The sequence below is a fragment of the Melanerpes formicivorus genome, unplaced genomic scaffold (genome assembly GCF_026170545.1).
Source record: "Melanerpes formicivorus ecotype bairdi unplaced genomic scaffold, bMelFor1.0.p_v2 SCAF_89, whole genome shotgun sequence".
Classification (NCBI taxonomy): Eukaryota; Metazoa; Chordata; class Aves; order Piciformes; family Picidae; genus Melanerpes; species Melanerpes formicivorus.
In genome coordinates, this window is record NW_027142441.1 from 652,580 (window position 1) to 665,339 (window position 12,760).

The following is a 12,760-nucleotide window of genomic DNA, read 5'->3' on the forward strand; positions in this document are numbered from 1 at the left end:
TGGAAACAAGCTGCTCTGAAGTGAGCTCTCCATGTGCAGTTCAGTCACACCCAGGCTGATGCAGGGGCTCCTGCCAGGCACCTTTGAGCTAACCTTTTCCAGCTGGCCCTCCAAATGCCAGTCAAGGATGATGGTTTGTGAAGAGAAAGGACATCAACAACCCTGAACAGTGCAACAGCAAGAAGCACTCCCCAGGAATACTTCCCCCCCTCCTCCAAGCACACCAGTGGTGATGGCAAACCATGGCACTTCTATGGGGAAGAGAGCTGGGGTGTCTCAGTTCTGTGGCCACCACAGTCATGGGATGGTTGCAGCAGGACTCATCCCCTCCCCATCCACATGAGCCTCATGACAAGCTGGGGACCTTTTACCTACACTGACTTGAACTCTCAGCAGCTCACAGTAGTAATAAGGAGAAAGAACTGAAGCCACAGAGTGGGAAAGTCTGAGGCACCAGGAAAATGGCAAATTTAATGTTTAAGAACAACCTGAACTTTAGGAAGGGAGCCTGCATGAGAGGTGGGGAGGGACTTTTGACAAGGGCTTACAGTGACAGGGCAAGGGGCAATGGCTTTGAGCTGGGAGAGGGGAGATTGAGACTGGAGAGGAGGAAGAAATTCTTTAGAGTGAGGGTGGTGAGACTCTGGCACAGGTTGCCCAGGGGAGGCTGTGGCTGTCCCCTCCCTGGAGGTGCTCAAGGCCAGGCTGGATGAGGTCTTGAGCAAGCTGGGCTGGTGGGAGCCCATGGCAGGGGGTTGGAACTGGATGATCTTTGAGGTCCCTCCCAACCCAGCCCATTCTGTGATGCTATGACTTGAAAAAGGAGGAAGGGTCAGATACATGAAGCTAAAAGTGAAGCCTCTCAGTACTGTTGGTTCATTTGGACTAGAAAGAGAAAGTGCTGACTGCAATACCCTGGAAGGACCACACAGCAGGGAGAGTAAAGGCTGCTCAACTTGATAAACCTATGCTGTTGCACTTGAGCAGAGAAACATTCCACCACCTCTTGGAAGGTGACAGGTCCTGAGCCAGGCACCCAGCAGCAAGACCTTGCACCACAGTGGCTCCACATAAGGGGAAGCAAAGCGAAGCTCCAGCAGCCAAGAGAAGGGGAGGGAATTTCTTCCCTGACGGAGTGGTCAGGGCTTGGCAGAGGCTGCCCAGGGAGGTGGTGGAGTCCCCATGCCTGGAGGTGCTCCAGAGAGCTGTGGCCATGGCACCTGGGGCCAGGGTTTGGTGGGCAGGGCAATCACAGGCTGGTGGCTGGACTCGACCATCTCTGAAGGCTTTTCCAGCTGAAACAATTCTACGATTCTATGAGATCAGAGCCAGGCATCAGAGCTTTTCTAGCAACAGAGCAGCAGCGAGCAGGGCTGAGGCAGCAGGCCCGAAGGTGCGACCCCAGGCTGCGGAGCCCCGGCGAGGTGCCCAGGCCCCGCCAGCCCTTCCCACACGGCCGCCAGGGCAGGCTGCGGGCCCGGCACCCACAGATCCCGCAGCACAGCCCCGGGGCAGGGCGCAGGCCGAGCCCCGGAGGCGGCGCTCCGGCAGGCAGGGAGCTCCCGGCAGGCAGGCAGCTGCCGGCAGCCCGCCCGGCGCGGTGCCCACCCGGCGCGGTGCCCGCCCGGCGCGGTGCCCGCCCGGCGCGGTGCCCGCCCGGCGCGGTGCCCGCCCGGCGCGGTGCCCACCCGGCGCGGCGCCCACCTGCTTGTTGGCCTCGTCGAAGAAGACGCAGTTGACGGGGTTGGCCTTCTCGAAGTGCACCGGCCGGGCGCACAGCGCCAGGTAGCAGCCGCCGTCCCCGCCCGCCGCTCTGCCTTCGCCTCCCGCCGCCGCCTCCTCCTCCCCCGCCGGCGCTTCGCGGCTCATGGCGGCGGCTGCCAGCGCAAAGCCCCCGGCGCCGGCGATCGCCAGCGAGCCCGGCCCGGCGCGGCCCAGCCCCTGCCGGCCGCTTCCTGTTTACACTGCCCGCGACGGCAGGCGGCGCCGGCACAGCCTTGAGGGCGCAGGGAGCGCGGCTGCGGGGCGGCTGACGGCCGGGCCGGGCTGGGCTGAGCCGTCAGGGCAGGAAGCGGCGGCTCCGAGCTGACAGCTCCGCCCCGGCCGCGCAGGCAGGGGGCAGGGCCGGGGCTGTTCCGCCTTCCCCGCTTTCCTCGCCTTCCTCTCGCAGTCCCGGCTCGCCGCCGCGAGTGCTGCCGGCCGGGCTGCTCGCCCGCCTTGCTGCTCGCCCGCAGAGCTGCTTCAGCCGGCTCGCCTCGGCCCCGGGCATCCCCGCGGCGGCCCCGGGCATCCCCGCGGCGGCCCCGGGCATCCCCGCGGCGGCCCCGGGCATCCCCGCGGCGGCCCCGGGCATCCCCGCGGCGGCCCCGGGCATCCCCGCGGCGGCCCCGGGCATCCCCGCGGCGGCCCCGAGCATCCCCGCGGCGGCCCCGAGCATCCCCGCGGCGGCCCCGGTCCGCCGGCTCTCGCCTCGCCCTGCGTTTCAGGCTGTGGACGAAACGCGACGGAAAAAGGTCGCGGAGCGAGTGCTGGAGCGAGTGCCGAGGAGGGCAAGGAAGCCGTGAAGGGCCTGGAGAATAAATCTGATGGAGAGTGACGGAGGGAGCTGGGTATGGTTGGTTTGGAAAAGAGGAGGCTGAGGGGAGACCTCATTGCTGTCTACAGCTCCCTGAAAGGAGGTTGTGGAGAGGTTGGTGCTGGTCTCTTCTCACAGGTAATTAGTGACAGAACAAGAGGGAATGGCCTCAAGCTGTGACTGAGGAGGTTCAGACTGGGTATTAGGAAAACACTTTCCCAGCAAGAGTGGTCAGACACTGGAATGTGCTGCCCAGGGAGGTGGTGGAGTCACCAACCCGGGAGGTGTTTAAAGGTGGTTTGGATGTGGTGCTTGGGGATATGGTTTAGGGGTGAACCTTGTGGAGTAGGGACAGTGGTTGGACTTGGTGATCCTGAGAGGCTTTTCCAAGGGGAATGTGTGTGTGGTTCTGCGGGAGCAGGGCGGTGCGCTCCTGGCGGCCAGGTGTGGGGCATGGGTCCGGTCCGCAGCCACACTGCGGTGCGCACCGGACGGAGTCCGCAGCGGCAGCCCCCAGCCCGCCCGCGGGGAAACCTTCCCGGAGGAGCAGCCTGGGGTGGTGCCGGTGTGCAAGTGCCGGGGGTTCCGTACCCGCTCTAGGCCAGCCGGCTCCGGCAGGGGGTTGGGCTGGATGATCGCCGGAGGTTCCCACCGACCCCTCCATGCGGGGTGGTGAGAGCCTGGCACAGGTTGCCCAGGGAGGTGGTGGAAGCCTCCTGCCTGGAGGTGTTTGCAGCCAGGCTGGAGGTGGCTGTGAGCAACCTGCTGTGGTGTGAGGTGTCCCTGCCCATGGCAGGGGGGTTGGGACTGGCTGAGCCTTGAGCTCCCTTCCAGCCCTGAGATTCATTAGCACTGAAGCTGCCTTCCACTGGGCAAGGCCAAGGCTGTGGCAGTGACCTGAGCTGAACAAGTCTGAAAGGCAGAGCTAGGAGGAGATCATAGAAGAGGCAACATTGTCATCCCAGTTCCCAGCAGCCATAACCAAGCAGTGAATTTGACCTCAATCCCTCCTCAAGGCGGGTGGAAGGCAGCTCAGGGGGCAGTGGGTTCAAACTGCAGGAGGGTAGGTTGAGATTGGAGAGCAGAGATGTTTGTCCAGGGAGGGTGGTGAGGCACTGGAGCAGGTTGCTCAGAGAAGCTGTGGATGCCTCATCCCTGGAGATGTTGGAAGCCAGGGCCTGGGAGGAGCCTGGGCTGGTGGAGAGGTCTCAGAAGACTGGAAGCTGGCCAACGTTGTGCCCATCCACAAGCAGGGCAGGTTGGATGAGCCAGGGAATTCCAGGCCTGTCAGCCTGACCTCAGTGCCAGGCAAGATCATGGAACAGGACATCCTGAGTGCAATCACACAGCACTTACAGGATGGCCAAGGGATCAGGCCCAGCCTGTTGGAAGCCAGGGCCTGGGAGCAGCCTGGGCTGGTGGAAGGTGTTCCTGCCCAGGGAAGGGGCTTGGAACTGGGTGATATTCAAGGTCCCTTCCAACCCAACCCCTTCTGTGCTTCTAGTGGGGATGTGATGATCCAGAGGCTGTTTAAAGTCCCCTCTAATCCAAACCATTTCTGTGATTCTATTACTTGGGGCATCTGTTTCATTGAGCAAGGAGGAACTAATAGAATTCTCCAGAAGATCCAAGTTCCTTTATTCCAAAGTTAAGGGAGAAATGCAAGACCATCACCCACTTCAGAAAAGCAGAGAGAAGCCAAGCACTGGGATGAAACTGGCCCAAATGGTAATTTTTTTTCTGTTGTTATAGTATCACAGTATCAGTCAGGGTTGGAAGGGACCACAAGGATCATCCAGTTCCAACCCCCCTGCCATGGGCAGGGACACCCCACACTACATCAGCCTGGCCACAGCCTCATCCAGCCTGGCCTTAAACACCTCCAGGGACAGGGCCCCAACCACCTCCCTGGACAACCCATTCCAGGGCTTCACCACTCTCATGGGGAAGAACTTCCTCCTCCCCTCCAGCCTCAATCTCCCCCCCTCCAGCTTCATTCCATTCCCCCTAGTCCTAGCACTGCCTGAGATCCTGAGCAGTCCCTCCCCAGCCTTCTTGGAGCCCCCTTCAGATCCTGGAAGGCCACAATGAGGTCACCTGGGAGCCTTCTCTTCTCCAGCCTGAACAGCCCCAACTCCTTCAGTCTGTCCTCACAGGAGAGGTGCTCCAGCCCTCTGCTCATCCTCCTGGCCCTGCTCTGGACACCTTCCAGCCCCTCCACATCCCTCTTGTCATAGGGGCTCCAGAACTGGAGGCAGGACTCCAGCTGGGGTCTCCCCAGAGCTGAGCAGAGGGGGAGAATCACCTCCCTTGCCCTGCCAGCCACACTTCTCCTGCTGCAGCCCAGGATCTGGTTGGCTTTCTGGGCTGCAAGTGCACACTGAGAGCTCCTGGTGAGCTTCTCCTCCCCCAGCACCCCCAAGGCTCTCTCCTCAGGGCTGCTTTCCAGCCAGTCCCTGCCCAGCCTGCATTTGTGCCTGGGGTTGCCTCCACCCAGCTGCAGGACCCTGCCCTTGCTCTTGTTGAACCTCCTGAGGTTGGCTTGTGCCCAGCTCTGCAGCCTGTCCAAGTCCCTCTGGATGGATCCCTTCCCTCCAGCTGTCTGCTGCACCACACAGCTTGGTGTCAGCAGCAAACCTGCTGAGGGTGCACTCAGTGCCACTGTCCATGGCACCCACAGGGATGTTGAACAAGCCTGGTGCCAGGACTGATCCCTGAGGCTCTCTGCTTGTCCCTGGCCTCCCCTGGGACATGGAGCCATGGACAGCCACTCTGTGGGTGCAGCCATCAAGCCAGTTCTGTATCCATCTAGTGGTCACCCATCACAGCCATGTGTCACCAGCCTGGAGACCAGGATGTGGTGTGGGACAGTGTCAAAGGCTGTGCTCAGGCCCAGCCAAACATCAGTTGCTCTCCCCTCAGCTATTGATGTTGTCACCTGTTCAGAGAAGGCCACCAGGTTGGTCAGGCAGGATTTGCCCTTGCTGAAGCCATGCTGACTGTTCCCAATCACCTCCTCTCTATTCTTCTGAGCCAGCAGTGCCTCCAGGAGGATCTGCTCCATGATCTTTCCAGGCACAGAGGTGAGACTGCCTGGCCTGGAGTTCGCTGGTTCTTCCTTCTTACCCTTTCTGAAGACGGGAGCAATGTGAACTGGGGCAGTGCCACCCCCCCCGCTTTAGTGCCAGCACCGAGGAGCAGGGATGCCAAAGACCACACAAGGACACCACCAAGAAAAGTCTGCAGTTTTTACTTCACCACCCATTTTTCCACCAAAAGCAAGATTCTGGTTAAAAAAAACCACCACCCCAACCACCACTGTACAGCACACTGTGAGAATGTCCCCTGGAGCACCACGAGGTCCTGCTTGATAGAGAGCAGCAGCAGCAGAAACAGTGACCTAGAGGTCACCACTGAGCAGAACTTCCTTGTTCCAAAGCACCCTGCTGCCATCAGCTCACATCTTGGATGTCTTTTGGTGGGAAAGAAGAGTTTTAGGACTTGCTACAATAAACAGGCTGAGGTTAAGACTAAAAGCATGAGAAGAGGGCAAGTTGAAGTGATTTCTTTGCAGAAAGCTGTGTTGGAAGAGGATGCTGTGATCAATACTTAGCTGTCAGTCTCTGGGCTGGGGTGAGTGAGAGAATCTTTGATGCTCTACCCAGATGCAAACCAGGAGTGGTTTGGAGACCTTGCAGCTTGCCCCAAGTTCTTGGAACCCTTTTTTATGTGAAGCTAACTGAACTCACTCTGTCAGGCAATTTGGATGCAGCCCCCAGGCTTTCCTGAGGGCCAAAGGAATCCTCTGCTGTTGGGACTGGTATCTGCTTCTCATGCCATAGCCAATTGTAGGTATAGAGAGCACCACACCCCATGGCCTCCCCAGGAGAAGGTCCAGGCTTGTGCCTAGCAGCACTGCTTTGCTACATTGGCATTTCCATGGGGAGTCAGCATTCTCTTTATGCCTGGGTGGAGAAGGCTGAAGGCTTCACTAGCACCCCACCCACACACCCATGAGGAAGACAGGGGCTCTCCTCCTCTGCTTTTTCCCCACTCACTGCTTCAGCTGACCTAGGGGGGTTCAAAAGAGATTTAAACCTAAAAAGACACAAGCTCTGAAATCATGCAAAATAGGAGCACCTCAGCTACATTAGACTAAGGTAAGTGGGCAACTGGTGCCCTGGGCAGACCACCTGGAGAGGTAGTGCCAGTCTGTTCTCACAGTGCCAGCCTGACCTGTGGGCCAAGTTACAAAGCCACCGAGGCATCGCCGCAAGCTCGCTGTGTGTTCCAGTGTGGTGCTCCCAGTCAACCACTCCCTCCTGACACTGGCAGTTGACATTTACCACTGCACCAACAGAGTTAGAAGCAGTACATTTGGGTTTGGTTTGGTTAGCAGCTCTACACTCAGTGCTATTCGTCGTATATAGGTGGGTCCCCGTCACTTGAGAACATGGACTGTTTCTTGCCATGATTCTGCACGTGATCCTCATTCATCTTCTCCAGAGCTTCAATCTAGAGAGCCAAGGAGAAACCCAGACTGAAATCAGAGAGCTCCACCTGCCCCAGAGCCCCACCTGCCCCAGAGTCCCACCCCACCCCAGAGCAGCCCCAGAACCCCACCTGCATTGATAGGACTGTGGGTGATGGAGCAAAACTAGAAGTGGGGAAATTGAGATTGGATGTTAGGAAGAAGTTGTTCCCCATGAGGGTGGTGAGAGCCTGGCTCAACAGGAGCCAGCAGGGAGCGCTTGCAGCCCAGAGAGCCAAGCAGAGCCTGGGCTGCAGCAAGAGAAGTGTGGCCAGCAGGGCCAGGGAGGGGATTCTGCCCCTCTGCTCCACTCTGCTGAGACCACAGCTGCAGCTCTGGGGCCAGCTCTGGAGCCTCTGCACCAGGAAGGGTCTGGAGGGGCTGAAAGGTGTCCAGAGAAGGGCCAGGAGGAGGAGCAGAGGGCTGGAGCTGCTCTGCTGTGAGCACAGCCTGAGGGAGTTGGGGTTGTGCAGGCTGGAGAGGAGAAGGCTCCCAGGAGACCTCATTGTGGCCTTCCAGGATCTGCAGGGGGCTCCAAGAAAGCTGGGGAGGGACTTTTGAGGGTGTCAGGGAGGGATAGGACTGGGGGGGATGGAGCAAAACTAGAAGTGGGGAAATTGAGATTGGCTGTGAGGAAGAAGTTGTTGCCTATGAGGGTGGTGAGAGCCTGGCACAGGTTGCCCAGGGAGGTGGTGGAAGCCTCATGCCTAGAGGCTTTTAAGCCCAGGCTGGATGTGGCTGTGAGCAACCTGCTGTAGTGTGAGGTGTCCCTGCCCATGGGCAGGTTGAAACTGGCTGATCCTTGAGGTCCCTTCCAGCCCTGACAATTCTATGATTCTATAAACCCACACCTGCACCAGAGCATGCCTAAACAGTGTTAACAGGCAGCTTCAAATGGCAGGAGGCTGAGCACAGGGGGTGGAGAGGTTAGTCATGCCAAGGTTGAGGGAACATTGGTACAAGGTTGAGGGAACATTGGTACAAGGTTGAGGGAACATTGGTACAAGGTTGAGGGAACATTGGTACAAGGTTGGAACAACTGCTGTTGACACAACCATTTTGCAAAAGGGATGCAGAGTGATTGCTGAAACACCACCCACACCCCCAGATCACACAGACTCAGTGTGGAAAGTCAGGGTATTGCAACAGCTACCCCAGGAAGCCAGAAGTGAGATGCCAGCCAGGGAAAGCTCTACCTCAGCTTGGAAGTCTACTTCGTTGTCAGCTGTGATGTGCAAGCCCGAGACGGCGTTGAAGAGCTCCCGCTCGTTAAGTGCTTCTGCCACCCCTGCCTTCTGGAAGAACTGCTCCACCAAAAAGAGCACAGATTAAACACCTCACCACACCAGTCCAAGCTCTCCCTCTTCCTTCCCCAAGGTACAACTCCAGCTTTCAGTCAAAAAGCAGAGGCAAAACACCACACCACGGTTGGGGTTCTCCTGCTGCTGCTCCGGCCCTCCGTGCATTGCTCGCCCTGTGGGAGAGCAGCAGCAGCAGCACAGAACAGCTGTGGTTGGAAGAGACCTTTGAGTCCAACCAGTCTGACACAGGAACAGCTTGCCCAGAGAGGCTGTGGCTGCCTCCTCCCTGGAGGTGTTCAAGGCCAGGCTGGATGAAGCCTTGAGCAAGCTGGGCTGGTGGGAGGTGTCCCTGCCCATGGCAGGGAGTTGGAACTGGATGAGCTTTGAGGTCCCTTCCTCCTCAAGCTGTCCTATGACTCTGTGGTGGCAATAGGTGCACCCCAGGCCAGGAGTGTGTAGGAAGGGCAAATTAACTTACAGCCTGGGCTGTAAGCTAACCCACCCAACCCATTCTGTGACTCCATGACCATCTAACTCGTTGGGTTAGGAACTGGCTGGAGGCTGAGCCCAGAGAGTGGTGGTGAATGGTGCCACAGCCAGCTGGCAGCCAGGCCCCAGTGGTGTGCCCCAGGGATCAGTGCTGGGCCCTGTGCTCTTTAACATCTTCATTGATGATCTGGAGGAGGGGATTGAGTCCATCAGCAGTAAATTTGCAGATGACACCAAGCTGGGGGCAGGAGTTGATCTGCTGGAGGGTAGAGAGGCTCTGCAGAGGGACCTGGACAGGCTGGGCAGATGGGCAGAGGCCAAGGGCAGGAGATTGAACACATCCAAGTGCCAGGGGCTGCACTTTGGCCACAAGAACCCAGGCAGTGCTACAGGCTGGGGTCAGAGTGGCTGAGAGCAGCCAGGCAGAGAGGGACCTGGGGGTGGTGGTTAATGGTAGGCTGAACATGAGCCTGCAGTGTGCCCAGGCAGCCAAGAGGGCCAATGGCATCCTGGCCTGCATCAGGAAGAGTGTGGCCAGCAGGAGCAGGGAAGTCCTTGTGCCCTGTGCTCAGCACTGCTGAGGCCACACCTTGAGTCCTGTGTCCAGTTCTGGGCCCCTCAGTTTAGGAAGGAGGGTGACTTGCTGGAAGGTGTCCAGAGAAGGGCAAGAAAGCTGGGGAGGGGTCTGGAGCACAGCCCTGTGAGGAGAGGCTGAGGGAGCTGGGGTTGCTTAGCCTGGAGAAGAGGAGGCTCAGGGGAGACCTTCTTGCTCTCTGCAACTCCCTGAAGGGAGGTTGTAGCCAGGTGGGGGTTGGTCTCTTCTCCCAGGCAGCCAGCACCAGAACAAGAGGACACAGCCTCAGGCTGCACCAGGGGAGGTTTAGGCTGGAGGTGAGGAAGAAGTTCTACACAGAGAGAGTGATTGCCCATTGGAATGGGCTGCCTGGGGAGGTGGTGGAGTCACCATCATGGGAGGTGTCTAGAAGTAGACTTGCTAGGGTGCTTGGTGCCATGGGTTAGTTGATTAGGTGGTGTTGGATGATAGGTTGGACTCGATGATCTTGAAGGTCTCTTCCAACCTGGTCTATTCTACTCTAACTCTACCAAGGGTGGTGCCAAACCACATTCCTCAGCACCACATTCCTGCCAGTAAGGACAATCTGCAAGGTGAATCTTCTCTGTATGAGGTGCTGGCGATTTTGAGCAGTTCTGTTGGTTGATTCTTAGTTGGCTCTGAACAGATTTTATCATGGAAGCATGCAGTGGAACAGAGGCTCCCCAGCTGAAGAGAGCTTACCTGTGAAACATTCTTACAGTCTCTGAACAAAAACTCAAGTCCATGAGGGTGGGTTGGCTCCACAGACTGACTGACATCAATAAGCCAGACCTGTAGTTAAGAGAGAGACAGCAAACCATTTGGCAGAAACATCTTGACAAGAGAGGAAACCTTTCTTCCACCCACTAATCACACAATTATTAAGCTTAGGAGAGTCCTTTAAGGTCAGAGTCCAACCATAGCCCAACCCCCATGACCACTAACTGTATCCTGAAGCATCACATCTACAGCTTCTGGAACACCTCCAGGCATGGGGACTCCACCACCCCCCTGGGCAGCCTCTGCCAGTCCCTGACCACTTTCAGGAAAGAAGCTTTTCCTGATCTCCAACCTCAGCCTCCCCTGGCACAACTCCAGGCCACTTCCTCTCCTTCTAGCACTTGAGCCTAGGGAGCAGAGCCCAACCCCCACCTCCCTGCAGCCTCCTCTCAGGGAGCTGCAGAGAGCAATGAGATCTCCCTCAGCTCCTCTTCTCCACACTCAACACCCCCAGCTTCCTCAGCTGCTCCTCCCCAGCCCTCTTCTCCAGACCCTTCCCCACCTTGGTTGCCCTTCTCTGGACCTGATCCAGCCTCTCAATGTCCTTCTGGGAGTGAGAGACCCAAAACTGACCCCAGCACTCAAGCTGTGGCCTCCCCAGTGGTGAGTCCAGGAGGACAATCCCTGCCCTGCTCCATCACCCCCCTGGGCAGCCTCTTCCAATCCCTAACCACACTCACAGCAAGGATTTTTCCTCACATCCAACCTAACCCTTCCCTGGCACCACTTCAGGCCATTTCCTCCTCTTCTATCCCCTCATATGAGGGAGAAGAGCCCAACCCTCACCTCTCTGCAACCTCCTTTCAGGGAGCTGTAGAGAGCAGTGAGGCCTCCCCCTCTGCCTCCTCCACACTGAACACCAGCACTCTCCTCAGCTGCTCCTCATACAACAGCCTCCAAACCCCTCTCCAGCCTTACTGCGCTGCTCTGGAACCCCCTTCCCACACCAAGGTGCCCCGAACTGAAGCCACTACTCAAGCTGTGCCCTCACCAGGGCTGAGTACAGTGGCACAAACACTGCTCTACCCTGCTGGACACACTGCTCTTGATCCAGGCCAGGGTGCTGCTGGCCTTCCTGGCCACAGCAAGCAGGAGCTCACCTTCCCTCCATGCCACAGCATGTTATATTCACTCAGATCTGCATGGACCAGTTTGCACTCCTTGTACAGCTGCTGCATCATCTGCAAGGAACCAAATGAACGGCTGAAGCCAGCTGCACTCCAAGCAAACATCAGTTGTGTGACTGCAGCAGAAAAATGCCCTTCCCCAGTCACACATCCCATGGACACCAGCTTTTCCCCAGGTCTTCACTGAAGCTCCACACAGGGAATGGCAATCTTGGTTAACTGCCAGCAAACTCAGCTTTTATCACTGAGCCTGGCTTGGGCAAGTCAGAAGGATCAGCCTGGTAAACTCCTGTCAGCTCTGCCAACCAGCCAAGTCCAGAGCAGGGCCAGGAGGATGAGCAGAGGGCTGGAGCACCTCTCCTGTGAGGACAGACTGAAGGAGTTGGGGTTGTGCAGTCTGCAGAAGAGAAGGCTCCCAGGTGACCTCATTGTGGCCTTCCAGGATCTGCAGGGGGCTCCAAGAAGGCTGGGGAGGGACTGCTCAGGATCTCAGGCAGTGATAGGACTAGGGGGAATGGAATGAAGCTGGAGGGGGGGGGAGGGTCAGGCTGGAGGGGGGGGGGGGAGGGTCAGGCTGGAGGGGGGGGGGAGGGTCAGGCTGGAGGGGGGGGGAGGGTCAGGCTGGAGGGGGGGGGGAGGGTCAGGCTGGGGGGGGGGGGGGAGGGTCAGGCTGGAGGGGGGGGGGAGGGTCAGGCTGGGGGGGGGGGGAGGGTCAGGCTGGAGGGGGGGGGGAGGGTCAGGCTGGAGGGGGGGGGGAGGGGTCAGGCTGGAGGGGGGGGGGGGAGGGTCAGGCTGGAGGGGGGGGGAGGATCAGGCTGGAGGGGGGGGGGGGAGGATCAGGCTGGAGGGGGGGGGGGGAGGGTCAGGCTGGAGGGGGGGGGGGAGGGTCAGGCTGGAGGGGGGGGGGAGGGTCAGGCTGGAGGTGCGGGGGGGGGAGGGTCAGGCTCGAGGGGAGGAGGAAGTTCTTCCCCATGAGAGTGGTGAAGCCCTGGAATGGGTTGTGCAGGGAGGTGGTTGGGGCCCTGTCCCTGGAGGTGTTTAAGCCCAGGCTGGATGAGGCTCTGGCCAGGCTGATCTAGTGTGGGGTGTCCCTGCCCATGGCAGGGGGGTTGGAACTGGATGATCCTTGTGGTCCCTTCCAACCCTGACTGATGCTATGATACTAAGTGCCTGGGACAGATAAAGCTGTTGTGTAGATACCCCTGACACACAAGAAAGAAGCTTGAGATACTGAACCCTATCTTCCAAAGGGCTTTGCTGCCCTGCTGGTCTCAAGAGCTGAGGCACAGACCAGACATGTGGCTGCTGCCTTGGTTGGGATTTTTTCAGTATTAGACAGTTTTTTAACCTAAAACTTTCACA

General features: G+C 58.6%; 2 protein-coding genes across 2 annotated transcripts in view; both read right to left on the minus strand.

Moving 5' to 3' along the window:
- RMC1 (regulator of MON1-CCZ1) overlaps nt 1-1,944 on the minus strand; it is a 35,246-nt gene extending 33,302 nt beyond the window's left edge. Inside the window, exon 1 of the mRNA XM_068165471.1 lies at nt 1,705-1,944. Coding sequence (XP_068021572.1) covers nt 1,705-1,869 — 165 coding nt within the window. The 5' untranslated portion in view covers nt 1,870-1,944. The remainder of the gene's footprint in view (nt 1-1,704) is intronic.
- Nucleotides 1,945-5,809: 3,865 nt separating this feature from the next.
- RIOK3 (RIO kinase 3) overlaps nt 5,810-12,760 on the minus strand; it is a 17,962-nt gene continuing 11,011 nt past the window's right edge. The window contains exons 9-12 of the mRNA XM_068165480.1: nt 11,372-11,576; nt 10,194-10,283; nt 8,303-8,410; nt 5,810-7,090 (exon numbers count right to left, since the gene is read on the minus strand). Of these exons, the coding sequence (XP_068021581.1) occupies nt 6,989-7,090; nt 8,303-8,410; nt 10,194-10,283; nt 11,372-11,576 (505 nt within the window). The 3' untranslated portion in view covers nt 5,810-6,988. The remainder of the gene's footprint in view (nt 7,091-8,302; nt 8,411-10,193; nt 10,284-11,371; nt 11,577-12,760) is intronic.